The sequence below is a fragment of the Cebus imitator genome, unplaced genomic scaffold, assembly GCF_001604975.1.
Source record: "Cebus imitator isolate Cc_AM_T3 unplaced genomic scaffold, Cebus_imitator-1.0 Scaffold268, whole genome shotgun sequence".
NCBI lineage: Eukaryota > Metazoa > Chordata > Mammalia > Primates > Cebidae > Cebus > Cebus imitator.
In genome coordinates, this window is record NW_016107583.1 from 1,901,109 (window position 1) to 1,928,888 (window position 27,780).

Here is a 27,780-nt window from a genome sequence, read left to right on the forward strand (position 1 = left end):
GGAAAAAAAAAAAAAAAAAGAATCCCAATGATGTTAGGGGAAGCGGGACTAAACAAAAAAGCGTTAATTTAAGACCATTTGTTGTTGTTTGTTATTCACTGATCTTTTAAACGGTAATCTTTTAAAAGTTCCAAAACTTTTTTAAAAACTCACTTTGTCTTCTTACAGGGTAGCAGCAGTCACCTGCCAGATTCCAACTGTGCTAAGTGAAGTAAAGAGCTAGCTTGGTCGACAAAACTGGTCAACTCCTGTTTCCCTATGGAAAACAATTTCTCTGACAGTCTCCAAGTTGGGATGTGAGGATATTTTGATAGCACAGAGGGCTTTAATTGTCACTAGGGAAAAGCAGAACCATTCCTTCAAACCTGCTCAGGCCAGCTTGTTTTCCGGCCTCACCATTCTATCAAAACTCTGGGCCTCTCTCTCATTAATCTCTTTGCTACATGGTATCTATCACTCCTTGAGATGCTCTTCACCTAACTTTGGTAATGCTGTATCACTTGTTTTCCCTACCTTCCCTTATTACATTCTATGTGCAAGAATTCTCCAAATTTTTATATTACATCTTTTTTCTATTGTGTGTCCGTAATTTTCCTTTGACAATCTCACCCATTTCCAGGCTTTAATGATCACTATAGGCAGATGACCTCCAAATCTGTATTTGTAGCTTGGACCAGGGCCATGGCGTTACTCCAAGCGTTCTCAAATCCAAATGCACACAAAACACTGACCACTGAGTGAAAAAGATGCCTCTCACACACGTCTACTTTGCATATGAAGGTAGATACTTCTGTTACTTAGTAACATACTAACTCACTTAAAAGCATAATTGGATTTTTGTTTTTGTCTTTATATGCATTCTCAAAAAACAAATACTAAAAGTAGTCATGAATATTTGCAATTTTTTAATTTGAAATGCTATCCTCACACCTGAGAAGTTCAGAACCATCAGCCCAAATTGTTCTTCTGAACTGCAATTTGGCATTCCACCTGGGCATTGTCAAAACCTCAAATTTGATGAGTCTAAAAGCAAATACATTATCTCATTTTCTTCTCTTCTTCCAGATTCCTAGGTCTACTCATTCCAACTCTCTTAGCTCTTTCAGTTGCACCACTAGTCTTTCAGTTTCCTGGATTTAAGTAAGTTTGGATTCCATTTTTGCTTTTTGTTCTTTTTTCTTCCAATCTGCATGTCCTTAGGCTACACCACTGCTTCTTTCTCTGCCTCAAAAGCACCAAATTCTAGTGCTCATTGCTTCTTGTCTCAACTTTGAAAAAAGCTCCTTCACCTTCAATAGACCCCACACTGCAATGCCAAGTTTCCAAACTGGCGAACTTCACCACCCCTGCATAGAGAAAGAAATCCAAACGACTCATATGGGCATCCCGGACCCAAGTGTATCTTTCCACCCTTCTCTCTGGTCCTTAGCATGCCCATATACCTGTGACAAGCAGATACACTGGACATTCCTCAAACATGCCTTTCAATTCCCTGCCCCTGTGCCAGGCATCCTCTCTCCCTCCAACCTCCACAGCCTTTCCCAAAATGTCTTTTCCACTACCCCTGGCTGCAGCTGTCCTCTTCCTTCTCTGAACCCCACAACACTCCCTCTCTCTCTCTCAGATTTTGAACTTATTCAACTACATCAAGCACTAAGCCAGTTTTCTGGGAAAGAGAGAGACAATCCTTCATGGAGAATCAGGAGAAAGACAAGAAGCAGAGACTTAAACACTGTGGTAAATGCTGTGCAGCTGTGAAGGAGTCATGGCACAAGGCAGGCACCTGCCTGGCTCTGCAGAACAAACCACTGTTAGATTATATGCACCCCGAGGGTAGGAAATAGGCTTCATTCATCTTTTATTCCCTGTTATTCTTAGCAAAGTGTTCTATGTTAAATAACATCTCTGGAAAGGTTGTTATATGAAACCCAATGTCTTGAGTTGGAATCTGATCAGCAACCTTTCATATTCTAAAAGGGAGGCCTTCTGTGTAAACCGGTATCTCCATGAATTGTCAATCCAGTAATAGGGCATCCTGTTACTTTACCTACAGTCCTTTTCATTCTCTCATCCTCATTACTTCCTCTTTCTTAAAAACCTATACAGTGCACTCCTATATCGTGGCTATTCTCCCAAGAAAGCAAAAGGCGCTCTCTCCATACAGGAACTACAAGTGGTTAGTGTTACACATTACACATCGACTCTGGCCCCAAAACCTGCCTTTTAAGAATTCAAGTTCAGTCATGAGATCCTAGTTCTTTTTCTTCTCTGTTCCTATAAACGTGGTATAACTTATCGCCAAATTATCTATCTCATAAATTATCCACATACTCAAAGGGATTTATAATCACTATTCTTGCATCTTCTCCCCTCCGTGCTATGGGAATCATTGTTATATACACATACACAAACATATACAGCAATACACATATTCACACACTTCCAGGAGTGGGAAGAAACCAAGGGAAAATCCTAGTAAGGCCTGACTTATTTATGCAGAAGACTAGAAATTCCTTCCCCCAACACAGCCTGCAGGTTTTACTTTAAAATTATCTGAGTTAATAGCAGCCTCTTACAGACTTACAAAAAATGTGAAAAACCTTGGAAAGAGTTAAGAGCTCATGAGTCATTTACGGATTAAGGTAAATTAGTTCCACCAGGTTGTTTTCCTCTTGACATCTAGACAAGATCTCATGCGCATTAATGAAAGATTGAGATGAGAAATGACGATAATGAAAATAGGAGATCTGAGGACAGACTACACTTAAAGCCTCTGAAGTACTGCAACTTTAGGAGAATATAGCTTGAAGGTACAGGGCCCTGGGAGAAGGGTGAAATGGGTACATGACAGGCTGAAACTGAAAAGGTTTATAAAAAGCAGGAATTTGACTTAGGGAAGGATGAGCTTCTATGTCAGGTGTGTCCAATCCTTTGGCTTTCCTAAATCACACCAGAAGAATTGTCTTACGCCATACAAAAAATTCACTAACACTAACAAGAGCTGATGAGCTTAAAAAAAAACAAAATCGCAGACACAAAAAAAATCTCATAACGTTTTAAGAAGTTTACACATTTGTGTTGGGCTGCATTCAAAGCCATCCTGGGCTGCATGCAACCACAGGCCTTGGGATGTAAAAGCTTGCTCGATGCAATTAATTATTTTTGCTTTTATTCTCATTCTAGAACCCAGAACTCAAGCTAAAATGATTAAACTTTATGGGTTACTTAAAATTGCAGTTTCCCTAGGTACTAACTCCCATGCAGGTGTTGCAAGTTCCAAATGATTTACCTAGGCATGCATATTACTAAGTATTCAGTGGTGGATCATATAAGTCAAGATACTTTTGGATCTGAGCTGTGAATTAAATATATCCCTTCCAATGAATTGAGGGTAATTTGGCAAATTTAAACTGCCCTCTCCTGTTGTCTCTAAATTCTGACTGAAGCTGGAAAAAAAATTTGAGACATCTTAAAATTTTAATAAAAATATTCAGTGTAAGGTTAAATTTACTTGCCAAAAATAGAAAAAAACTAAATCAGATTTTGCTAAATAACTATGTATTAATTTCGTTATAATTACAATAGGCAAATACTAGCATTTCATATAATGGCTGGAAGTTCTCAACCAACCATCAAATCATTCAACAAACATTAAGTAGCCTCTGAGCACTGACTATGCAGGCAATATTTATAAGTTTTTCACCTTTTCAGAAATTTCTCTGTAAAAAATCATTAAATTAATAAATTAATATGAGGATTACTATTTTTCTCAAGCGTCAACTTCTCAAATTTCCCACTTGTTCCATTATTAAGCTTAAGGAGTATATTCTACTATTGTATGAGTTATTGAACATGTCAGATCAGAAAGGGTGTTTGCATTTAATATAATAATTGTGCCATTCTTCACACTACTGTTCAAAAGGGTAAAAGAAGCAGGTAATATAAAAATACATCCAAAGCAAAGGGGCTAGCAATCTTCTATTATGCTCGAGTATTATTTATTGTGTAAAATGTTTAGCAAATTCCACAATGAAATATGCATAGATGGGGTGATTACACATTAGCATGATCTTAACTGTTCAAATCATATTATAAAATGGTCACTTCCAACTAAAATACAGCTTAGCATTTAAAGGTAAATTTTACAGAGATTTCATTTCCAAAAACGCACATAAATAACACCCACAAAAAAACAGCTTCAGGCTTGTTATAATGGAATAAATGAGTCCTAAGTCTTAGGCCAACAGATACAAAAACTTGACATAACCTGGGGGACTAAGGTGGGATAATCCCTTGACCCCAGGAGTTTGAGGTCAACCTGGGCAGCACAGGGAGACCCCATGTCTATATTTTTTTAGGAACTGGCATACTTCTGTTTTCACCCAGCTGTTACTTTAAATATTTAAAGTTCGTTAACAAATTCTTCAAAGATGTCTCCCACTTTATAATTTCTTCTTTCAAAGAAGCATCCACAGTGCAAACCCCCCAAAATCTTCAATAATAAACCAATAGGTTCTTAGCTGTAGTGTGATGAAAAGAAAATACCTAATGTTTTAACTGATTCTCTAATAAGGAGAATAAAAATCTATTAACTTTCCCATATGACAGTGGATATTATTTACCAGTTACAAAAAACAGATTACCCAACTGAATTAATAATTTTGAAATAAGATAATTTATTAGATCAAGTTATTTACTAGACATATAAGCTTACTCAATGTCCTTGTAACAGCACAGTAATCCTAAGAATTTCTGTCATTTGAATTACATCCATAATAAGGTAGAATAAAATAAAAATCCACCGTGCCTCAATGTTTTTATTATTGATACCTTCACGATTAACAAGAGACCATCAGAGCCAGAAAAAGAAAACATTTCTAATATGGGAATGGTATATTAACTTTATTGCAAAATGGTAAAAATAAAATTGAAACAAAAAGTTTCTTCCAGAACTTCCTTTACATAATTTTTTTTCAAGATCTAATGTTCCAATATTTAATACCCAAAACAGGATAAAAAAGGCTGACCTAGCCAGCCCCTTACAAAGTCTCAAGAAAACCCTTACTTGCATGTTAATACCCATAAGGACAAAATATAATCTTTTAAACTGAATGAAAAGATAATATTAAATGTCTTCAATGACACAAACATGGAGGAGAAAAAGATAGCCTTGCATCTAAGAGCCACTTTTACTGGCACACAGATTAGATCAGAAGCAGCTCTTTCAGAAAAAGCTCAATCTCCATCCAAAACAGAGAGAGCAAATCCTATGCATCCTCTCTTCTCATACTTCTTATTACCCACACGCAAATTACGAAATAGCGTAATTGAGTATGTTGTTTAGGGAAAAATTTTCAAAAAAGTGAAAACCTAGGAAGGTAAGTCATTGCGTGCACACTCTAACAACAGCTAAGCATTTCCTACGTGACTAATCTCTTTTAAATTCGGCTCCTCTGTTCCTATGCAATCTCATATTATCTATTAAAACTGCCAAAATATTTTTAAACAAGATCTAAGAATTCCTCTCTCAGTTTCTGATCTTTGCACTCCTTGAGTTGGCAGACACGTCACTGGCAAACCAACTGGCAGTGACAAGTTACTCCAAATCGACTCTTTCAGATGAAATTTTAAATTAACAGCCATCCCAAATTTTCCGTGCCTCCCGAATCTCAGGGATCGAGGGGTAAGTACACGCAAGTCCTCCCGATCACTTGGCTGCAAAACTTGGTTTGCAGAATCTACAAATGGATATTCCATTTCAACCATCCCTTTCCCCAAGATCCTGCAACATTCAGGCTTATCAGAAGGGTCGTTTCCTATCTCAAGCTTTCGAAACTCTAAGCTTGCAAACCACAAAGATTTGATAGTATTTTCAATGAGAAACATTTCACACCTCCGCATCCAAGGCTTATATGTCCCACATGTGTTTGCAAATTCCTCATCGGCCTTAGAGGCACAAAGAGTCTCTCGGTTCCCTGCACCTCAGTGCCAAGTTTCTGTAAGCCACTTCCATGCAAACTCTCCTTCCGCTTTTAAAAAGAAAACTACATTCGCAAGGGGAGGGTACCCAAGAAGAAAACCGAGACGGTAAGTGCAGCACTTTTATAAAGTAAACAAACAAAAAGCCTGCCTTGACGAAGGCGGCTGCAAAACTCTGAGGCCAGCGCGCACAACCCACATCGCATACCCCCACAGCGCCCCGCGGTCCCTCCGAGCGCCGCGTGACGCCCCCAGCCCGGTTAGCAGAATGGACTCGGCACCCACGGCTTTCTCGGAGGGAAAATGCACAATGCACGAATCAGGGCCGCGCTCCCCGCTCCCCGCGGCCCCTGCACACAGAATGTCTCCGGGAATCGCCCACACGAGCCCGGGGCCGCCCTCTCCTTCCGGCGCCGGCCGCGCGGAGCCCGCTCCCCCGGACACCGCCCCCAAAGTGCCCGCGCGGCCCCGCGACTCCGCCGCCCCAAGTTCGCCCGCGGCCGCTCCGGCGCGAAAGCGTCCCGCACTTGGCGGACCGAGAGTGGCGGCCGTCGGCCCCGGTACGTACTCAGCCAGTGGCTGCAGCGGTCTTGGCGCGCTCTCCCCGAGGACTGCTCAGCCCCAACTCCAAAGCGACGGCCCCCGGCTCTCCCTCCTCTGGCGGCTGCGGGAGCCGGGACGCCCCCGCTCCCATCGAGGGGGGAAGGGAAGGTGGTGGGCGCGCTCTCCCTGCTCCCCCCCAGCTCGGGCCCGCCGCTGCTTCCCGCCCGCCCGCCCCGACGGCGCTCGCTTGGCCGCGGCGGCAGCGGCTCCTCCGGGCTGCAGCGCGCGGGCGGCGGCGGCAGCGCCTCCCCCGCCGCGCCCTGCCCTCCCCTCCCCTCCCCTGCCTTCCCCGCGCGCGCTGCACCCTCCTTCCCCCTCCCCCTCCCGCCTCCGCCGCCTCCACCCCCACCCCCCGCGCTGTCACATTGGGAGATTCCGCTCTTGCTACATTCGCGGCTCCGGCTCCCGCCCACGCGCGGCCGAGTGACGCAGATCCCGGCGTGGGCCGCCGCCGGGCGGGGGCGGGGGCGGCCTCCGGGGCCGGGGTTCGGCCCCTTCCAGCCACCCCCTCCGCGGAATCCGGAGGGCGGCCCATTCACACGGCAGCTGGGAGGAACCAAGTGGGCGCCGGGAGTGGGCGGCTCCCGTGAGTCCGGGCGCGGGGAGGGGACGACCGGGAGGGAGGCGGGCGGGGGACGCCGCCTCGGGCCTGCTGTCCAGCTGCAGAGTGAACTGGGGAGGTTTGCAATTTAAAAAAACAGAATTATGTGTGAGGTTCCCGATATAGTATTTCAAAGAGCACACCCGCCAAATCCAACATTCCCCGAGAGGCTGACTTAAAAAAAAAAAAAAAAATCCTAGCGCGCCGGGCTCCCCTCGCCCCCGCAGGCTCGGGGCGGAGGCGGGGAGGCAGGTGGGCCAGGTGCGCCCCTGCCCGGGGGCCGAGGCGTCCGGCGGGAAGGCGGCAGCGACCGCACGGAGGAAGGGGCAGCAGGTGCGCAGCGCTGGAAAAACTGGCGGCTGGGAGATCATCTCTGCCTTGCTCATCTTGACCCCTCCCCGCCTCCGCCTGGCGTAGGGACTAGAGGAGGAGGAGGGAAACAATGGGAACCCCGGAGGCCGAAGTGCAGTTGTGAGAACTGTCGCGCTGACCGGGTAACTTAATTCCAACCTTTTTAACCTCCTGAAAATCTGCCTTTTATTTTACTGTTTAATGTTTTCTGTGTACATGGTGTAGAAAAACGACGGCGTTAGTCTAGTGCTGGTATATGTCAAATTAGAGTTCCCAAGGCACAATATAGAATTTTTTGGTTTGCATAAACTTTGCTAACCAACATGTTAAAGCATCTTCAAAAATGTACAAGCTGGCCAGGTACGGTGGCTTACCCCTGTAATCCCAGCACTTTGGGAGGCCGAGGCGGGCGGATCACCTGAGGTCAGGAGTTCGACACCAGCCTGGCTAACATGGTGAAACCTCTTTTCTACTAAAAATACAAAAAAATCAGCCAGAGGTGGTGGCGCGCGCCTGTAATCCCAGCTACTCGGGAGGCTGAGGCAGGAGAATCGCTTAAACCCAGGAGGTGGAGGTTGCAGTGAGTTGAGTCGAGCTATTGCACTCCAGCTTGGGCAACAAGAATGAAACCCCTCTCAACAACAACAACAAAAGCACTTAAGCTATCGCCATAAAAATTTTGGAAGTCTATTTTTTAAATCTATGTTTACATTCTTTGCAAAAAGTAATTTTATCGTGTTCTTGAACGTTAAAGAGCATTTATTAATATAAAATTACTGCAAAGACAGGTAGAATCCCGTTTTAACATACACACAAAAATCTAGTTTTATAGGAGGCCATTCCCACATCCTGGCTGGCCTCCCAGAGTGTGCCTACTTTGCTGATCGGGATACAAGGCATTCTTTGAGATGGGAAATTCTTTATGTTGCAGCAATGGATAGGATGATGATGATGATACTGAAAGCAAAAGACTTTAATCACGTATAGAACTTTTTTTTTTTCTTTTTGTGAAAACATGTTATAGAAATGAGTAATGCTACAATGGAATACATATAATTAAAGTTAAATCTTTTTCTTCAGTATTAGTGACAGGTTTTGTCTGGAGTAGTTGAGTTGATATTTCAAATGAGTAAGTCTGCTTAATTCCTTAAATTCTTCAACTGCAGAAATCACTGCTGGAAGTTTCTCTTAGCCCCTCTAATTGTCACGGTTTTTGCAGCTGTGGGTCCTGTTCTGCTAGAGAGAAAGTTAGGTGGTTATGTTAAAGACTAGGGAATTTCTTGGCTGGTGGGGAAAGTAATGTTCAGGCAACGAAATCTGCAAAATTTTCCTCTAATTCCTTTTTGGAATCCTGATGTTTTGCAAACACTTGTTCCTGAACAGCTGGAGACAAAGAACTTTTTTTCCATAAAGATATATAATCACTGATTCATGAGTCACGAAATTAGTAGTCTTACCTGAACTATTGAGCCTTCAAGTGGAATTGTTTCCAGAGTTTGAAGAAACAATATGAAATCCTCTTCCCAAGCTTGTCTGTGTCTGGCTGAACATGATGCTGAAAAGGAAATGTGTCAGGGCAGATACTGTTTCTTCTGACTTGTAACTGGTTTCTACAGTTAAACAGTGAAATCTATCCTTGTTTGTTTTCTGGGCACATTTAGATAGTGTATTCTTCCCAGATTAAGAATGGCACTTTTGGCCCACTTTACTTTGCCTTAAACGCCCTATGGTGCTGGGCGAAGTGGTAGGAGAAAGGAAAATGAAGGAAGGATAAAATTTTAAGCTTTTAAGCATCCAATTCTGTACGTCTGTATAACAACACTGTAGTCAATATGGTAGCTCAGAAAGAACGGAGGCATTCACCTGTATCTGAGACAAGTCAGATGAAGAAGCATGGATTCTGTTTTTCCACTTTACCACTTGTTGTTGCTCATGCCACCCCTAATACCACCTCCCGACTCCAGCATACACACACAGTGTTCTCCCACTTCCACGCCTGAGGATTTGTTAGGGGAAAGCAAAAAGATGCACATTCCATCCTGGAAGGTAACAATTATGGTTGTCTGATTATCCTCTGAAGGCCCTCTGGAAGAGATCAAACAGTTTCAAGGCTTTAGAGTGTTCTTGGAGGCATCCCAGATAGGTGTAAGAATGTGGTAACACAAACAGTTCCCATTCAGACCACTTTGGATATCTTTTGTTAAATGTCCATGCAGTAGTTTTGGTTTCTCCTGGTGTGATTTTACTATAAATACCTGTATACTGAAGTTATTGGTTTATTCAGTACAGCTTGTTGAGCACCAAGAATGTGCCAGGTGTAGGGCTGGATGCTTGGAACACAAAGACAAGTAAGTCATGGATGGGTCCCTGCCCCTAGGGCTTTGCTATAAAACAGTGAAAATAAGAACAGAAGGAAGTCTAAAAGACAAAGGAAAATGTTTTGTCTCTGTTTACAGGTTTTATTGTCTTTTCATACACTCTAAAAGATTAATATAAAAACTAAGAAATGAGATTATATTATTTTTGTAATACTCCTTTGACTGCAAATCACAGTAAAATAAAAATAATTTTCTTAAAACTGGAAACATTACATTTCTTGTTACCTTTCAATTAGAGCCTAAAGGACGCGAATGTAATTTCCAAGAGGGCAAAAGTTTTATTAACTATGGTCTTTTATTAACTTTTGTATATTCACTAGCTAGAACATTGGCTGACGTATACTAGTCACTTAATAAATATTTGTTGAATAAATGAAATGGAAAATATGAACTAACAGTTTTTGTATTTTGTAGTTGTTCTTAGTATGAATTGTATTTCCTAATACATGATACCTACTTCTGATTAAGTATATAACATTTTCAATAAAATATTTAGAGTAAGAATATGTTTTAAGCAGCATGTAAATTGTGAAGTAATTTTAGAATGTTCCTAAAGTAATTAGCATTGGATTTTCAGGCACAAAATTTCTTTTTAAATAAATTATAAAAGGTTAATAAATGCACCAAATTTTGTATTTTAACACCATTTGAAAAGTGGCCTGAGAATTATATCAAATTATGTTTTTTAAATCTATTATTCATGTGTTTATTCTTAACTCTATTACTTGCAAATATCATCCCAGGCTTATTTCTTATTATAAAAGTAAGGGCAAGACAGAGCTACTTCTGATGGCTTAAATAAATATTACTTGTACAGTTTTAAGTTTTGAAAACACTTTTTTAAAAATTTGAAAGCCTTCTTTCAAATTGTTGGCTTAGTTATTGTTTTTAACCTGTTAGCAGTAGATTTGGAAGAAGCTTATTTTACAAGCCTGTTCATAATTTTAATCCATACTGTGGAGTGTGTCACAGTATACAGCCAAATCACCAGATGTATTTCCCCTCTCAGAAAACCAGATTTTGCCTCTCAAGTTTTTTTTTTTAACTTTTATTTTAGATTCAGGGGCCCATGCGGTTTGTTACATAGGTAAACTCGTGTCGCGGGGGTATATTGTACGGATTATTTCATCACCCAGGTATTAAGCCCATTACTCAAGTTATTTTTGTGTTCCTATCCCTCCTCCCACCCTCCACCCTCAAGTAGACCCCAGTGTCTGTTGTTTCCTTCTTTGTGTTCATAAATTCTTATCATTTAGCTCCCACTTATAAGTGAAAACATGAGGTATTTGGTTTTCTGTTCCTGTGTTACTTTGCTAAGGCTAACAGCCTTCACTTCCATCCGGGTTCTCACAAAAGGCATGATCTTGTTCTTTCTTAAGGCTGCTCTCAAGTTTAAAAATTAGAGAAAAATATATTTTTTTTCTGATTCTGAATGGAAGTTGAACTTCATGGAAAATAGAATATAATGTATGCCACTGAAAATATACAATCAGTATATATGACACACCTTTGAACACAAGACCAGTCAATGGTAAATGAACACTGCTCCTTTACTTTTGTCTTCTGATGGCTCTGTCAAAGTATAGAAGCATGCTGAGGTGATTCGAGATGGAAGACGCATGTTGGCATTGAAGAGCAGTAAATCACATACTGAACAAGCTATTCCCTTTACAATTCTCTTTCAGTCGTTTGAAAGAGGATATTTAAATTGGTGCCAGTATGTCTCTGATCCCTGTAATACTTGCTGAATTCTGTTTTTTTTTTGTTGTTGTTGTTGTTGTTTGTTTGTTTTTACAGTAAGGAAACAGGCTTCAGCTCGGAGCCTTTGGCAGGCCTCAGTATATAACTGGAATTTAATAGCACTGTTTTCCCTGTTTTTGTTTTTATGATGATCTTCTATTGAGGCAAATGAGATTCATTATGCATTTAGAATAATGATCTCAAAATATCTTTTAAATAGATTTCCTTGAGCAAAAACCCTTAATTTTAAAATAAAAAATATTAAATAAATTCCTTTTTTTTTTTGAGACAGGGTCTCTCTCTGTCACCCAGGCTGGAGTACAGTGGCATGATCACAGCTCTCACTGCAGCCTTGACCTCCCAGGCTCCAGTGATCCTTCCACCTCTGTCTACTAAGTAGCTGAGACTATAGGCGTGCCACCATGCTTGGCTAATTTTGTATTTTTTATAGAAACATGGGGTTTTACTGTGTTGGCCAGACTGGTTTTGAGCTCCTGGCTCAAGCCTACCTCTCAAGGTAAATACTATTTTACTGCTGCAAAAAAATAATAACTAACATTTATTGAGTACCTAATAAATGCTGTAGCATTTTATCAGTATGCTTGCAACAGCACTATAAAGTATGCACTATTCACTTCATTCTCTTGTAGAACTGAGGAAACCGAAATGTGGGTTACTAAAATAACCTATTTAAGGTAACATGGGAGACCCAGGCTTTGAGGCCAAGAGCTCTGTCCCAGAGCCCATGTCTGGACCATTAAACAAATAGCCCTAAGTAGCCAAGTCAGTGCCCAAGGTTTCAGAAACACTCAAGTGTTTCTCCCATCTTTAAAGGTCCAGCTTAACTTCCTTGAAGATCACCGTGACCTCCACATCCCTCAGTAGCCTCTGCTTTCCTTAGCTCCCATTCCACTTATCTTTGATACCACATGGAAGGCTTATTTATGAATCTTTAGTGACTTAATTTATGTTCATTGTAAATATACAGTAAGCCCCCTTGGAAAGAGCAACTATGTCTCATACTTCCCTGGAATTCAGTAAATATATTTTTAAAAGGGGCTTAAAGAAATTATTATTAAAACTGCTTCAACATTATTTTAGCATTTGCAAAAATAGGGGATTCTTTGGACAAAAAATAAAATAAAACCCAAACCATTTCCACATTGTGAAACTAAAAAAAAGTTTTCCGTGAAAAAAAACTGTAGAAAGTTGGTAGTGATTTTGACAACTGAGTGAAAATTTCACTGAAAGAGCATTAATTTATTACTTTCAGAAAGATTTCGTACTTTAAAGTGCTTCAGTAATTCCAAACAAAAGAATAGATTTAAAATGTTCTTAGCGGAGAGGAAGAATAACATTATGGCTTATGACCTACAAGATCTAAGATACAATATAATTCTCCCTTATTATTGCCTCAGAACAATTCTATACTTAACAAATTTTCCACTTTGTGTGGTGGTAGCCCTACAATTAACTGAGTCATGTACGATATTCATATTACCAGAAATAGAATTAAAATTTTTCTTATTTTACAATATGAAATTCAAAGCTTTAGAAGTGTATTATAGACTAAGTGAACTTTTAAATGCATGGAAATCTGAGTATTTTTAAATATATGGAGATTATAAACAAGTTTTTAAAAGACAAGTTAATAGGAATATATTATAACTCATAATTTCAAAAGCCACGACTTTAAAAATAGCCGCTAAAAAGATTTGCTAAAAATTAAGCAAATCTTCATGTGTTGTATTTTATAACAAGATACTATAGAATTTTAAGGTAAAAAACATTATAAAGTTCACCTAGTTCATCCTCTTCTGTATATTCAAAATATATTCAAATACCTTGCAGAAATTCAAGATACAACTAGTTTAGTTTCCAGTTGTTTATTTCTTTATAAGTTGGTTATTTTGAACTTATAATGCAATCTCTGTTGTAAGAAAACAAAAATTAAAAAAATGAGATGGTTAGATTTCCAGGATGGGCTACCAGTGCTTATAAAGCAAATGAAAATACTGTATTATAAACTTTGGGGGGATTAGGTGGGCTCTTAGAAATCACCTAATCCAATTGACTTCTACAGAAAAGGAAATTTATACTTCACATTGCTTATATAAAGAGCAGAAAAATATAATATTAGGCAGTAAGTACAACCAAACATTTAATTGACTGAATAGTAATTATGGTTAAATTGTGTGTTTAAGACAGAAGAGAATGTAAATGGAAACTTTTGAAAAGACTTTCTTAAGAGAATTTTGGGAAAATTTTTAAGGATTGGAGCCTTGTTTTTCTTTCTCCTCTATCCCCTATCTTTGGCAACAGTGGTTAAAACTCCTCAACTCTGCCTTCTCTTCCCACTCCTTCCCTCTTCTCCCAGCATCCACTGTGAAGGACTTCTATGGCTAACTCATCTGTAACACTGTTTTAGGTCTCAGCCACACTGGCTACTGTCCTCTCATTCCCGGCCATTCATAATTGTTAACAACACAGGCCAGGGTAAAGAGTAGGTTAAAAAGTGCTCTGCTTAGGCCGGGCATGGTGGCTCATGTTTGTAATCCCAACACTTTGGTAGGCCAAGGTGGGTAGATCACGAGGTCAGGAGATCGAGACCATCCTGGCCAAAGTGGTGAAACCCTCTCTACCAAAATACAAAAAATCAGCTGAGCGTGGTGACGCACGCCTGCAGTCCCAGCTACCAGAAGGCTGAGTGAGGCAGGGTAATCACTTGAATCTGGGAGGCGGAGGTCACAGTGAATCAAGAGCATGCCACCGCACTCCAGCCTGGACGACAAGAGGGAAACTCCATCTCAGAAAAGGTGCTCTGCTCACCATCTCTGGAATGTGTTCAGACCATCTTCCATTTGCGGCCTGCATTCTTGGCTGCCTCGTTCCTCACAGTCCCATGTCTGGCTTTGCCCTTCTCCACCTAATTTACTGAGATGAATGTCAAGTCTGTGCTGACTCTCCCAGCTCAGTCTCTGGGCTTCTGTCTTTCTCTCGGTCTACACTGCAGGCAAAGGACCCAGCAGATGAAGTACCCCTGTGAAGCACTCCACAGGAGGGTGGATGGATGATTTTATTTGTTTCCTTGACAAAGATGTGTGATTTGTCAGCCAAGATGTGGGCTTTTTCATGAAAGGAGCCAGGGAATAGGAAGAGAGCATGTCAAGGAAGAGAGCCCTTCTTGAAGTGAATGGGCAAGAATTGGAAGAAAGTGGGGGAAGAGGATGGAGATTAAAGATATGTCTGCACTTATGAGAAGTGACTAAAGTAGAAATAACTGTTTTGGGAGAAGTGAAAAGCCAATGAAAAAGTACCAAGTACAGGGCTCCCCTGAAAAAAAATGGAAAGAAAAGGCAGAGGGGGCAAAGAAGAGATCATCCTCACATAAACTCCTCTGCACCAGCCAGATTTGTGTTCCTCACCTGGGACTGATGGGAGTGATGGGATGGAGTAGCTGGGGCAGATCTGCAGGGAGAAGGGCAGAGAAGCAGCAGCCCATGTCTCTTTGCTTGGATTGGAAGAGGTAAGTGTCAGGAAAAGGAAAGAAAAGCAGAATGGGTTCAAAAACTATCCCACCATACCAAGTACTTTACCATGCTGATTCAGATATCCTGAGTTGTCTTATCACTCAACTAGCTACAAAAAAAATATTAAATGTGTTAATATTGATGAGTTGGCTAATTGTCACAACAGATTACTCAACACTGCCTTCTAGGAGCAGGTACTTTGAAAGGACAATGCACAATGCAGGTATACTACAATGAGAGACTTTTTAACTACTGAGATAAAGATAAATCAAACATAATTCTGTTTGCATATAATTGCAAAGCTACATCTTTACAGTTGGAATTATACTGTTATGTACCCAGACTTATACATCATGACTCAGCTTACCCACGACTGGCAATAATATGTGGTAGTCAAAAACTTTAAAGACTTTTCTATCGATTACTGTATTTTTTCATTTCTTACTGTAACAATTTCTCACAGTGGCAGAGGAAGGGTTTTTTCCAACTACAAAATATATCCTTTAAATAAACTGTTCCAAATCATCGCGGTGTTACAGAGGTTAGGGGCTCATAATTGCTGGTAAAAAAAGAAAAATAAACAGCCTTTATAACAGCAGTTTGTGAAGTTGAACCAAGAGTTTCAACATGTCCATATGATTTCAGCCAACAAATTCACTTCTAAGATAGTTATACTAAGTATATACACATTTAAGTTTATACATTTTTATTACAACATTATTTATAAAATTGAAAAAACATCCAAAATAATGTATTGGTTAAATAAGTTATATCACATCTAGATGATGGAATATATTCAATTAATATTTAATAATATTGGGAAATACTCGTAATATTATGGGTAAAAATAGAGCAGAGAAAAACAATCTGTAATCTCTCTACCAGAATATTCATGGAAGGAAATTTACTAAATGTTAGCAGTAATTATCTCTGGGTGATGGTATTATAGATAATTTTTATTTTCTTCTTTATGTTTTTTTTCAATTTTTAAAAATTTCAACAATCAACATGCATTACTTTGAAAATCAGGAAAAAATGAAATGTTATTTGACCAGGATCCTGCTTCAAAAGCAGTTTACACATAAAAATGAAAACAAAATTGTACGTGTTTATCCACTGGTTTGCAGAGGGCAACAAAAACCAGGAGGTCAACAAAACCCGGGAGCTAAGAAATACGTGTTGGGCACTTAGTATGTCATCTGTCCTGTATAGCTACAGATAATGTATCTGACACATGGTAGACCCTCAAGGCATAGATACCCCACCACACCAAATACTTTCACCATGCTGATTCAGATATCATTCTGAGTTGCCTTATCACCCAACTAGCTACAAAAAAAATGGTATGTGTTAATATTGATTATATATATTATACATGTAATAAATATATATATTATATATAATAAATATTTTTATATATAGCACTGGCTTGAACTGCTTTAATATGAAGTCACAAATAGTCTCTTTTTTTCTGATTAATCATTGAAGCATGTATCTTCTTGAGGATCCTCCTGTTCCAGGGACCTATGCAGTCCCAGAGCTTTTGCAGTTCAAAATGTGATGTTCAGTGGGCTTCCACACCCAATGACGGAACTGGCATCTGGGCCACCTCTAATGCCCTCCCTGTTTAGCTGCAGAAAACTGGCCCACCATGTGCAGAACTGGTCCCGTGCTGCTTGAGACCCATCTACTGCTGTGGTTCCTTAGGGGAGGACAGCAGAGTCCACTTTCTCCGACACTGCAGTTCTTTCTTCATTTTGCAAATGCAACCATCTCCCAAGTGTGGGCTCCAGACCCACCTTGATCATCTCGACTCAAAGCTGCTTTCACCCCTTCCTTTCCCCTTGCCCCAGGTATCAAGCCACCAGTGATGGCGCTCTTTCAGACCCATATAGTAGAAGAAGTCTAAATTTGTTAACTACTTTTTGATTTGAAATTTTGCTTTACAGTATCTTTTCCAGCATCAGTAGATTTCAAGCCATGCTCATTCCTGTCCTTCCAACCTCTCAGTTTGCCCAACATCAAGGTTCGTTTTCGTCAGGACTATTGACATTCCTGTGAAGTTTCCCGTGGCAGGCTGCCCAGATGCTTCTGTCCAGATCCTCTGAGCACCAGGCGGTTACACAAGGCCCCTCTGTGTGGCTTATTGTCGCCTTCCACTCCCACTCACATACTATGGATGGATAGGAGTTTTGATGCTAAGGTCAAAAAATAGGCAGGTTACTTACTTAGAAGGTGGCATTTTACAAGCAAGAATGGATACTAAGAAAAGAAAATGGACAGTGTGAGGACAATCAGAGGCAGGAAAAGATGTAAAGAATTTGGAACACTCGAGGCTCCCCATGCAGGACAGTGGTCTGACAACTGGTAGTGCTCTCTGAGGAAGAAGGGAAAACTCAGTGCTGCCAGGAGCACTCTGATTGCTTCTTGCACTGCAGGCTCTGGCAGCAACACTAACTCCCCAGCTCCTGCTCCTGCAGTGTTTCATCCCTCTTTCTTCACTTGTTTTCACCTCCCTCTCAGGCATTCAGTGTGCCACTGATGTCTGAATTTGTTTCCTGACAAAGAAGAGCATGATCTGATCCAAATATACCCAGAGGTATTAAGGTTGCAGTGTGCTACTTTTCCAAAGATGTTTATACCCGGAGACTATTTGCTTGTTCAACAATTAAGCACTGACTGAGGGATACACACTAAGCCTATATGCACAAGAAAATTAAAAAATCTCTGCCCTAATTCCTAGTCTAGAAAGGTGAATACACATGTAAATGAGCACGTACACACATTATAAGATGTTTTTAGTCACACAAAGAAAAAATGATGGTTCTGTATTGGGTAGGGCAGAGGGGTGAAAAAGTAAGTAGGCCTTGTAAGCAAGCAACAATTGGACAGGTCTGGAAGGATGAAATTAATAGAAAGATGGGAAGTGCAGGCATCCCCAGCAAGTATAGAAGCACAGAGGCAGTGAAGCAATAACTTAGGGAAATTACTGTCAAATGAAACATAATGGAGTCCAAATGACTTGAGAATTAGATGTGAAGAGGCCAGAGCCAGAAGATGAAGTTGTAGAGACCAAATTATGCAGGAGCCTCCTCTTGGACTTTATCTTGTAGCTGTAGTTCTCACCATCAGTGAGTGCAAGAATCAAGCTGCAAGTGTCAGGCATGATGCTAATAGATACAACTAAGGGAAGAGAGAAATGATTGAAAGGGGAACAAGGGGTCTTCTGAAGTGCTGGCCAGCAAGGCTTTTTCTTGTTCTGGACCACGTGGATGTTCTGAACATCCACGGTTATGTGGATGTTCCCTTTTTAATCATTGAACTGTACATTATGCTTTCTGTACTTGTGCACTCTACTTCTCAATTGTGGAAAAAAAAAAAAAAAAGGCTTTTTAAGAAAATCCAGCTGGGTTATTTATTGAAAACACAGATTCCAGGATCTCCCTGTCAGACATATTGATTGAGTAGGCCTGGGCTGGCACTCAGGAAATCTGCATATTTTAAATGATTACCTTACTGGAACTGAAGTTAGAAGGGACCTCTAGACCACACTTTGAGAAAACTGCTAGCCCTGAGAACACTGCCAGCCCTCTTGGGGAGCCACCCAAAATTTTAAGCAGGATGCTAAGAACAGAGATTTGTCTATCTGAATGTTGTGGATAAAGGGAGAGGAAGAAGGTGAGGGTGGCCTCCATCTTACGCCCTATTAGCACTTGTGGGTTCTGTGTCCCATACCTTTTGTGTTTTTAAAAGAGATGTGACAAATAAGGTGCTAATGACTTATAAGTACTAAATACATTTTATTTTTAGATGGAGTCTCGCTCCGTCACCAAGGCTGGAATGCAATGGCACAATCTCGGCTCACTGCAACCTCCGCCTCCTGGGTTCAAGCGATTCTTCTGTCTCAGCCTCCTGAGTAGCTGGGATTACAAGCACGTGCCACCACACCTGGCTAATTTTTTGTATTTTTAGTAGAGACAGGGTTTCACCATGTTGGTCAGGCTGGTCTCGAAATCCCGACCTCGTGATCTGCCCACCTTGGCCTCCCAAAGTGCTGGGATTACAGGCGTGAGACACCAAGCCCGGCTAAAGTACTAAATACATTTTTTTAAGATGTGTTTTCTTTTAGAGTTTTCTTAAATATGAAAATTTTGGACTTCAGTACTTTAGTAGTTGAATTTGAGGCATGGAACAAGCCCCTGGGGTAGATATTCTGGGGTAGGGAGCAACTTTGTAGGATTTCTTAAATGAAGGCATTCTCAGCCTGTGAGTCATGGTTATTCCACTATTGACCTATCATCATTACGACATACACTTAGTGATGATTAATTTGCATGGATGCAGTTAAATTCATTTTCTTATGCCCCTGTATAATCAGAGGGATATTTTTGAGACTTAAAGCCTCCAATATGGGATTCTTCCAAACTTTAATCCTTCTGAAAAAAAAAATAACAAGTTTTGTTGCAAAGTTTTTCCTTTGGTGCTGACAGTGATGGAAATAGAAAGAGGAAACCTTACTTGGCCTTAAACAGAGAATGAGAAAATCCAAAAATCTGACACAAAATTTGCACAGATTTTTTTCCTCATAATTAAAGTACTGAGGAAATGCCATAAGATGATTCTTTGTAGCAGAGCTCATCCATTCATCAGATCAGTAAAAATTTTAAAGCCTTACAACACAAAGTGTTGGCTAGGATTAAGAACATAAGAACTGCCCCTAATCCCAGCACTTTGGGAGGCGTAGGCAGGAGGATCATGTGAGTCCAGGAGTTCATGACTATCCTAAGCAACATAGTGAGACCCCATCTCTACAAAAACTAAAAACTTAGTGGCATGATGGCACACATCTGTGGTTCCATCTACTCAGGAGGCTGGAGTGGGAGGATTGCTTAAGCCTTGGAGTCCAAGGCTGCCATGAGCTATAATCATGCCAGTGCACTCCCACCTGGGCAACAGAGCAAGAGCCTGTCTCAAAAAACAAACAACATAGGAACTGGTAAGAGTATAAATTGGTACAAACACTTTGGAGAGCAATTTGGCAATATTTAGTCAAGTTAAAGGTGTGCATACTCTGTGACCCAGAAATTGCACTCCTAGGTATATTCTCTGAGATGCTGTCTTAACTGTGCCCAAGGAGATACATACAAGAATGTTCACAGTAGCATAGAAAAAAATGGAAATGACGTACATTAGATCAACAGAAGAATTCATGGGTAAATTGTGAAATAGTCAACGGATATAGCTGTGAAAATCAATGAAATAGATATGCGTATCTTCCATGGAAGACTCTCGCAAACAAGATGTTGATCAAGCTGATCAAAAATCAGGTTGCAAGACAAGACACAGTGGCTCATTCCTGTAAATTGGGAGCACTTTGGGAGGCCGAGGCAGGAAGACTTATTGAGGCCAGGAATTTGGGAACAGCCTGAGCAACGTAACAAGGCCCTGCTCTACAAAAAAATAAAATTAGCCAGAGTTGGTGGCACATGCCTATGGTCCTAGCTACTCAGGAGGCTGAGGTGGGAGGATTCCTTGAGCCCAAGAGTTGTAGGCTGTAGTGAGCTATGATTGCACCAATGCACTCCATTCTGGGTGACAGAGCAAGATCCCGTCTCTTAAAAAAAAATTGCAGATGAATGTGTAGAATGTATTTCTATACAGGTTAAAAACTTGCAAATGCTATTGTTGTGTGGGAAATTACCTTGCTGCAATGGTAGCCTATAAGTACACTAACAGGCAAGCTATTCAAGGGATCGCAGAACAAGAAAGGCTGGTGGACCAAAACAAAATCTGCAAATCACGTGGCTTACTAAATCCATTTAAAACACACCGTAAGAAGCTAGGCGAAAGAGATGGAGTAGGTTAACACATTTAAGATGTGTTACAGGAGGCAGGGTGGAAAGATGACAACACCTGAATGCTCAGTTCTGTCTCTCTCTGCCACGTCAGCCTTCCTAACGAAGGGTTTGCTTGCAAAGACCAGAGCTGAGATTTAAGCAAAGCAGCCCAGCAGACAGAGGGTGCTTGGGGTCAAAACACACACTTGCTCTACAGTCTTGGGGGCAAAGTGGGTCTGGCTGACAGCAATAGCTGTCAGTGAGCCTGATGAACAGCTACGGATTTTTATTTACATTTCTTTTGCAGAGGGTGTGAAGAGCCAGTGGTTGACCAAATTAAAACCTTTTGAATACCGAATGCCTCATATGCCTTAAGTACCTTCAGTGCTTTATGAAAACTGGGTGATTCAGGGCCTCATGTATCATAACTATTAAGTGTTTATTGTTCTTTCAATCTCTTTCTAATTATGTTCATTTCACAAATGCGCTACTACATTTTGTAGGAATTTTGCCTGTTTCATAAGCTATTTGCTTCAATTCTTAGTTTCATTGTTTTCTCCGTATGTGTTTATTTCTCGTATTTTGTATAGCAGAATTGAATGTTCTTAAATAATTCAGCAAACACATATCATAAATACATGTGTAATATGGTTAAATAAAAATAAATGCTTAGAAAGATTAATCCCCAAGTTTTTTTGCCCAACTATGGTAGAGACATAAAGGGATGCGTTAAGGATGGAATTTACAGTACTTTAGTTATATTGGTAATGTTTTATTTCTTAATATGGATGCTAAGTATATGAGTATTATATTATTATTAATAATTTTGTACATCTGAACTTTTAAAAAATAAATTTAAGAAAAGTTTGAAATACTAAATACCTGGAGTCTTACACATAACAGATATTTGATACTTGTCTTTTTAAGACAAAAAATCTTGCCCTGTTGCCCAGGCTAGAGTGAAGTGGCACAATCATCGCTCACTGTAACCTCAAAGTCCTGGGCTCAAGCGATCTTCCCACCTCAGCCTCCCAAATAGCTAGAACTATAGGCATGTGATCACTATGCCTGGCTAATTTTTTAATTTGTTGTAGAGACAGAGTCTTGCTTTGTTGTGTAGGTTGATCTTGAATTCCTGGTCTTAAGTGATCCTCCGGCATCATTCTCCTGAGTCACTGGGGTTACAGGTGTGAACAACAGTCCCTGGCCCTATCATTTTTTATTTTAATAAAGTCAAAGAATTTGACTGGGCCAACTTAATTGATATGTCACCTCTCTATTGCTAGTACATGCGTGTATTTTTAAACAAATATTTGCTGAGTACATACTATTGGCAAGGAAGGCATTGTATCAGTTGATATGGGAGATAAAAAGTTGAATACGGGCTGGGCACGGTGGCTCATGCCTATAATCCCAGCACTTTGGGAGGCCAAGGTGGGTGGATTGCCTGCGGTCAGGAGTTCAAGACCAGCCTGGCCAACATGGTGAAACCCCATCTCTACTAAAAATGCAAAAAGTAGCTGGGCGTGGTGGTGGGTGCCTGTAATCCCAGCTACTCAAAAGGCTGAGGCAAGAGAATCGCTTGAACCTGAGAGGTGGGGGTTTCAGTGAGCTGAGATCGCGCTATTGCCCTCCAGCCTGGGCAACAAGAGTAAAATACCATCAGAAAGAAAGAAAGAGAGAAAAAGAAAAGGAAAGTTGAATACAACAAAATTCTTATTTTCAGGTAGGAATTACTCTCAAACATTCTATTTAGTCTTGGAGTTGAGACTACTGTAAAAATTAGTACAATTCGGAGGCATGGTACACGTGTCTCCAGTAAAGTACAAATTGCGGGTGGTTCGAGTAGGTGGAACTTCATTCAGAGGGCGTAATCAGAATACATTTAAGGGGAAGGTGACATTCGATCTGGACCTTAAAGAAGCAGATTTTAACAGGCAAAAATAGAAAAGAAAGCATTGCAGGACAAGGAAATACAATGCACAAAGAAGTTAAGAATGGAGTGTTCAGAGCAGCAACTTGTCTGAATTGTGTCAAGAATGGGTTGGGAGAGCAGTGCAAGGGTGGGTGGGGAGGCGAGTTAGGGCAAGAGTCCTATACAGCATTAACAGGGGTTATCTATGGGTAGGATTATGAAGGATTTTGATTTTCTTCTTTGTAATATTCTGTATATTCTATATATTCTACAATGACCACATATTACTGCTTGGTCATGGATTTTTTTTTTTAATTGACATAGAGGATTTCATTTGTGGCCTGCCAAGTCATTCCAGTTGCCTCCTTAGTTATGGAAATGTTGGGTGTAGAGTTTACCTATCCTTCTGGTATTATGTCATAGGGTAAATAAAACTGGTCCCTGATGAAGTGTTTAGATAATATGAGTATGGAGCCCTTACCATCTGGAAAAGCAAGGACAGATATTCTACCCTGCTCTTTTCAAGATTGACCAGGGTAACCTGGCCAAGGCCCATTATCAGAGAGCAGTAATGAGAACCTGAAATAAAATTATCATTAGGAATCAGCAAACCTAAGTTGACATCCTGGGATAAATTTAGGGGCCTAGGCATTCTTGGAGGAAGCATAGCATGTGACTAAGTTAGAAGCTTTTTGGGACCCAGCTACTCTGGTCCTGTGCTGAGAATAGGGGAAATGGTGACTATCATTGCCTGTGAGGGACTTCAAGAGAGCTATAATTGTAGGACCCAGGTTGGGGCCCCACCACGGCTAGGCAGGGCCGGATGCAGCAAGAGCATTTGCCACAGCATGGACCATGCAGGACCATACTTCCATAGAGCTTTGTGAGGCTGCAAGGAAGGAGAGTACTAGGGAAATGGTCAAGCCTCCCATTTCCCTCTAGACATAGCAATGGAAACACAACTCACTTCTGTCACTCTTTGGACCAAGGAAGCCCATAGTGTCTTTTTTTTTTTTTTTTTTTTTTGAGACAGAGTCTCACTCCGGTTGCCCAGGCAACAGTGCAGTGGCGTTAGCTGACTGCAGCCTCTACCGCCTAAGCTCAGATGATTCTCCCACCTCAGCCTCCCAAGTAGCTATAACTACAGGTGCATGCCGCCATGCCTGGCTAATTTTTGTATTTTTAGTAGACACGGGGTTTTGCCATGTTGCCCAGGCTGGTCCTGAACTCCTGGACTCAAGCAAGCTGCCTGCCTTGGTTTCCCAAAGTGTTGGGATTACAGGTGTGAGCCACCACGCCCAGCCCATAGTGTCTTTGGACAATTTGGGGAGAGTCTACATTAGACTTTCTCCTGATAGGGTAAGTGAGGGGCTGAGAAATTGACTATAAATATAAAAGTCATGACTATAACAATAAAGTGGTTTTGTGGATTAAGTCATACAGTATTGATCTATATTATCCAAATATTCTGCAATCAACATGTGTTAATATATAATCTGATAAAAGTTGCTTTCTAAAGTCTTATTCTAAATTCCAAGTTAGCTTTAAAATGTAACACATGCTTTTTGGTACATATTCAAAATAAAAGTAGTAAAATATTAATATAAAGGTTTTTTTACATTAATCTTATAAAACCACTTGATCTTGTAACTGGTCTCTGACAATGTCTAAAGTTTGTTTCTTTGTCCAAAAGGATTTTGCTATACTGTCAACACTGACAGCCTAGTTAAAAATGCAACATGATCATAGCAAAGTTGATGGTGCCCTATAAGGCGCATTCCACACAACCAGCTAAGTGAAGCGAGGTTGTGTGATCAGCCTGCTGTTTTCTAATCTGCTTCATTTGGTTGGATATATAAGCATCTTGGAAACAGTCTCTTCCTCATCTAGAACTCTGCAAGTCTCATGCAACGTCTTCAAAAGAATTTAAGTTTGTCATATCTTTAAAATTCTTGAGATTTTTTTAGCTGATACTCATGCTTAGCCTCTTGAAATGTTAAACATAAAATCTGCAAAGTAGTATTATCATTTTTTTGTATTTTTTTCTGCCACGTGACTCAGATCTTGTATTTTTTTAATATTAGAGACAGAGTATTAGAGACAGGGTCTCACTATGTTGGCCAGGTTGTCCTCAAACTCCTGGCCTCAAGCAATCCTCCTGCCTCAGCCTCCCAAAGCACTAGGACTACAGACATGAGCCACTGTGCCTGGCCAACATTACCATTTCTTCAACAACACTGAGATTTAAACTGAGTGAAGTTAAAGAAGAAAATTATCTCACTAGTTCAAAAGGTTCCTGAAGAAACAGAATTAAAAGATAAAAATAAAATATACGAATTTCCTTTCTCAACATAAGCTCCAACAGGTTCAAGACTTTTTTTTTTTTTTTTTTTTGTAGAGATGGGGTTTCACCACATAGGTCAGGCTGGTCTCAACCTCTGGACCTTGTGATCTGCCTGCCTTGGCCTCCCAAAGTGCTGGGATTACAGGTGTGAGCCACTGCACCTGGCCTCAAGACATTTTTATAAGTGATAATAGCCATTTAGTCCATCCCTAAAGAACTGAGGGTTCTGGAAAATCAGGTCAATGTAGTCTTTTTTACATTATTAACTAAAAAAAAAGATTTAAAGCTTTTTTAGGAAACAAAAAGTCAAAAGGAACCAAATCAGGACTGTAAGGTGGGATGCCTAATAATTTTGCATCAAAACTCAAAATATTGCCCTTGTCTGATGAGAGGACTGAATGAGCAGGAGCATCATTGTGGTGGAGAAGGACTCTCTCCTGTGAAGCTTTCCTAGGCATTTTTCTGCTAAAGCTTTGGCATTCTCATTCTTTGGCCCTCCAGAAAGTCAACAAGAAAAGTACCTTATGCATCCAAAAAAACTTTCACCACGACCTTGGCTTTTGATGTCTGCTGGTGCTTTGACTGAAGCACGTCCTCCTCTTGGTAGCCATTGCTGTGATTGTGCTTTGTTTTCAGAATTGTACTGACAAAGGCATGTTTTATTTCCTGTTACAGTTCTTTGAAGAAATACTCTGAGATTCTTGATCTCACTTGTTTAAAATTTCCATCAAAAGCTCTGCTTTTGTCTGTAGCTGATTTGGGGGCACAACGGTTTTGATACCCATCAAATGGAGAGTTTGCTCAACTTTAATTTTTCAGTCAGAATTGTGGAAGTGGAACCAACTGAGATGTCTATGGTGTTGGCTGTTTCTGCTGTTAATCATTGGTCCTCTTCAATTAGGGCTCAAACGAGATGAACTTTTCCTCACAAATTGAGGTGGATGATCTGCTGCTGCAGGCTTCGGCTTTAACATTGTCTCTCCCCTTCTTAAAATGAATTATTCTATTTATAAGCTGCTTAATTTCTTGGGACATTGTCCCAATAAACTTTTCATTACAAAATTAATGATTTCACCATTCTTTGAACCAAGCTTCACCAAAAATTTGATGTCTGTTCTTGCTTCAATTTTAGCAGAATTCACATTGCTCTGATAAGGGACTCCTTATAAACTGATGTTTAGTGCCTCAAACTTTTCAGACATTTTATAACAAGTTAGTACAAGTTTATTTTGGTGCAAAAGAATTTTGACATCTATGCATAGTTTTTTCATAATATGTATTTCAATGAACTTTTAAAAGACCCCTTGTATATGTGTTTTACTTGTCTAAGTTCCCTGCTAGCTTGAAAGCTCATGGGAATCAGGGGCTGTGTCATGATGGCTTTCAAAATTTCAACTTTTGACCTGGTACAGAGCATATAGCAGCTGCAAGATAAATTTGATGAATTGTTTTTTGAGGAGGATTAGTGAGCAGGGCCAGGCGTAGCTAGGAGTGACGTTCTGCACAATTCTGGACCCAAAACAGCTTTCACTATTTGGATATGTCATCTGTCTACTTCTGGGCTCTTAATTGCGGTTGAGAGTCTTGAGATTTTGGATAATTAAACTCAATGAAAGGATTATGACTGTGCTTTGTGGTCAGAAGCCTTGTGGAGTCAACATCTTAGGAAAGGATTTTGTTGCATGGAAGACAGACTAACTAACTTCAGGCCAGGCGAGGAAGTAGCCCAATCTCCCGGGGGAATAGAACCAAGAGCCAGGAAGCCTCTGGGAAGCCGGGAAGCTGGCTCTTTCTCATGTCTATTTTTCTCACTGTAGATTTATTTTTCTTTCTCCCTCTCTTTCACTGTCTCCAGGACCAGCAGATCTATTTTCACTATCTCAAGGCACACCGCTGCAAACATGGCCCATCCCCAGCTCCCCGTGCACATCTTTCCTGTTGGAGAAACCAGGACAGAGATCAGCATTTCTGTCCCAGTTCCAAACTCCCCTGAGAGATTCTGATCTGCCCATTTTAGGTCAGGGGATAGTCTTCACTCCAGAGCTCCTAAGATAACAGAGACTGGAGTAACAGGCATTGCAGAACTGATTTTATAAACGGAGAACGTGTACCATATATATTGCTAGTTAAAAGCATGTATTACTGTTGAGTTCTACCTCCTCAGAGGCCTAGGTTTCCTTCCCTTGAGGGTGAAGATGCAGTAACAGAAATGCGTTCTGCATCAGACCCTTCTCTCTGGGCACCTAGAACACTTCCAGTTGACGTCTGCTTCAGGAGGAGGTCACTAAAAGTGCCCCCACATGACGCAGCAGACACTCCACTGGTCCCAGTGCCCTCTCCAATCCCTTCCAGATGGTGAATTGTTAGGAATCTAAAATGGAGTAAATGATCTGCAGAAATTCAGTGGTGTCAAAGGAGCCAGTCCAAAGTCACCCGGCTTTAAAACGCTGCGATTCTGTGATTGCAATGATGCCCAGGAACACAACGCGGCACGACAGACCC

General features: G+C 40.7%; 2 protein-coding genes and 1 long non-coding RNA gene across 6 annotated transcripts in view; 1 reads left to right on the plus strand and 2 right to left on the minus strand.

The window, feature by feature from the left end:
• The window catches only part of NAB1 (NGFI-A binding protein 1), a 45,859-nt gene extending 39,025 nt beyond the window's left edge, over window positions 1-6,834 (minus strand). The window contains exons 1-2 of one of the 4 annotated variants that reach the window (XM_037728548.1): window positions 6,548-6,713; window positions 5,894-6,029 (exon numbers count right to left, since the gene is read on the minus strand). In XM_037728548.1, coding sequence (XP_037584476.1) covers window positions 5,894-5,901 — 8 coding nt within the window. In that variant the 5' untranslated portion in view covers window positions 5,902-6,029; window positions 6,548-6,713. The other 3 variants (XM_017500686.2, XM_017500685.2, XM_037728549.1) reach the window with 3 other exon arrangements.
• Window positions 5,937-27,780, plus strand: LOC108284052 (oleosin-B6-like). Its single transcript, XM_037728550.1, has 2 exons — window positions 5,937-6,539; window positions 27,134-27,780. The coding sequence occupies exons 1-2, from the start codon at window positions 6,248-6,250 to the stop codon at window positions 27,331-27,333; spliced, it is 492 nt and encodes a 163-aa protein (XP_037584478.1). The 5' UTR covers window positions 5,937-6,247; the 3' UTR covers window positions 27,334-27,780.
• LOC108284053 lies at window positions 8,273-11,935 on the minus strand. Its single transcript, XR_001817059.1, has 2 exons — window positions 8,992-11,935; window positions 8,273-8,767 (listed from the first exon to the last, which is right to left on the minus strand). It is a non-coding gene; the product is annotated as an uncharacterized LOC108284053 (long non-coding RNA).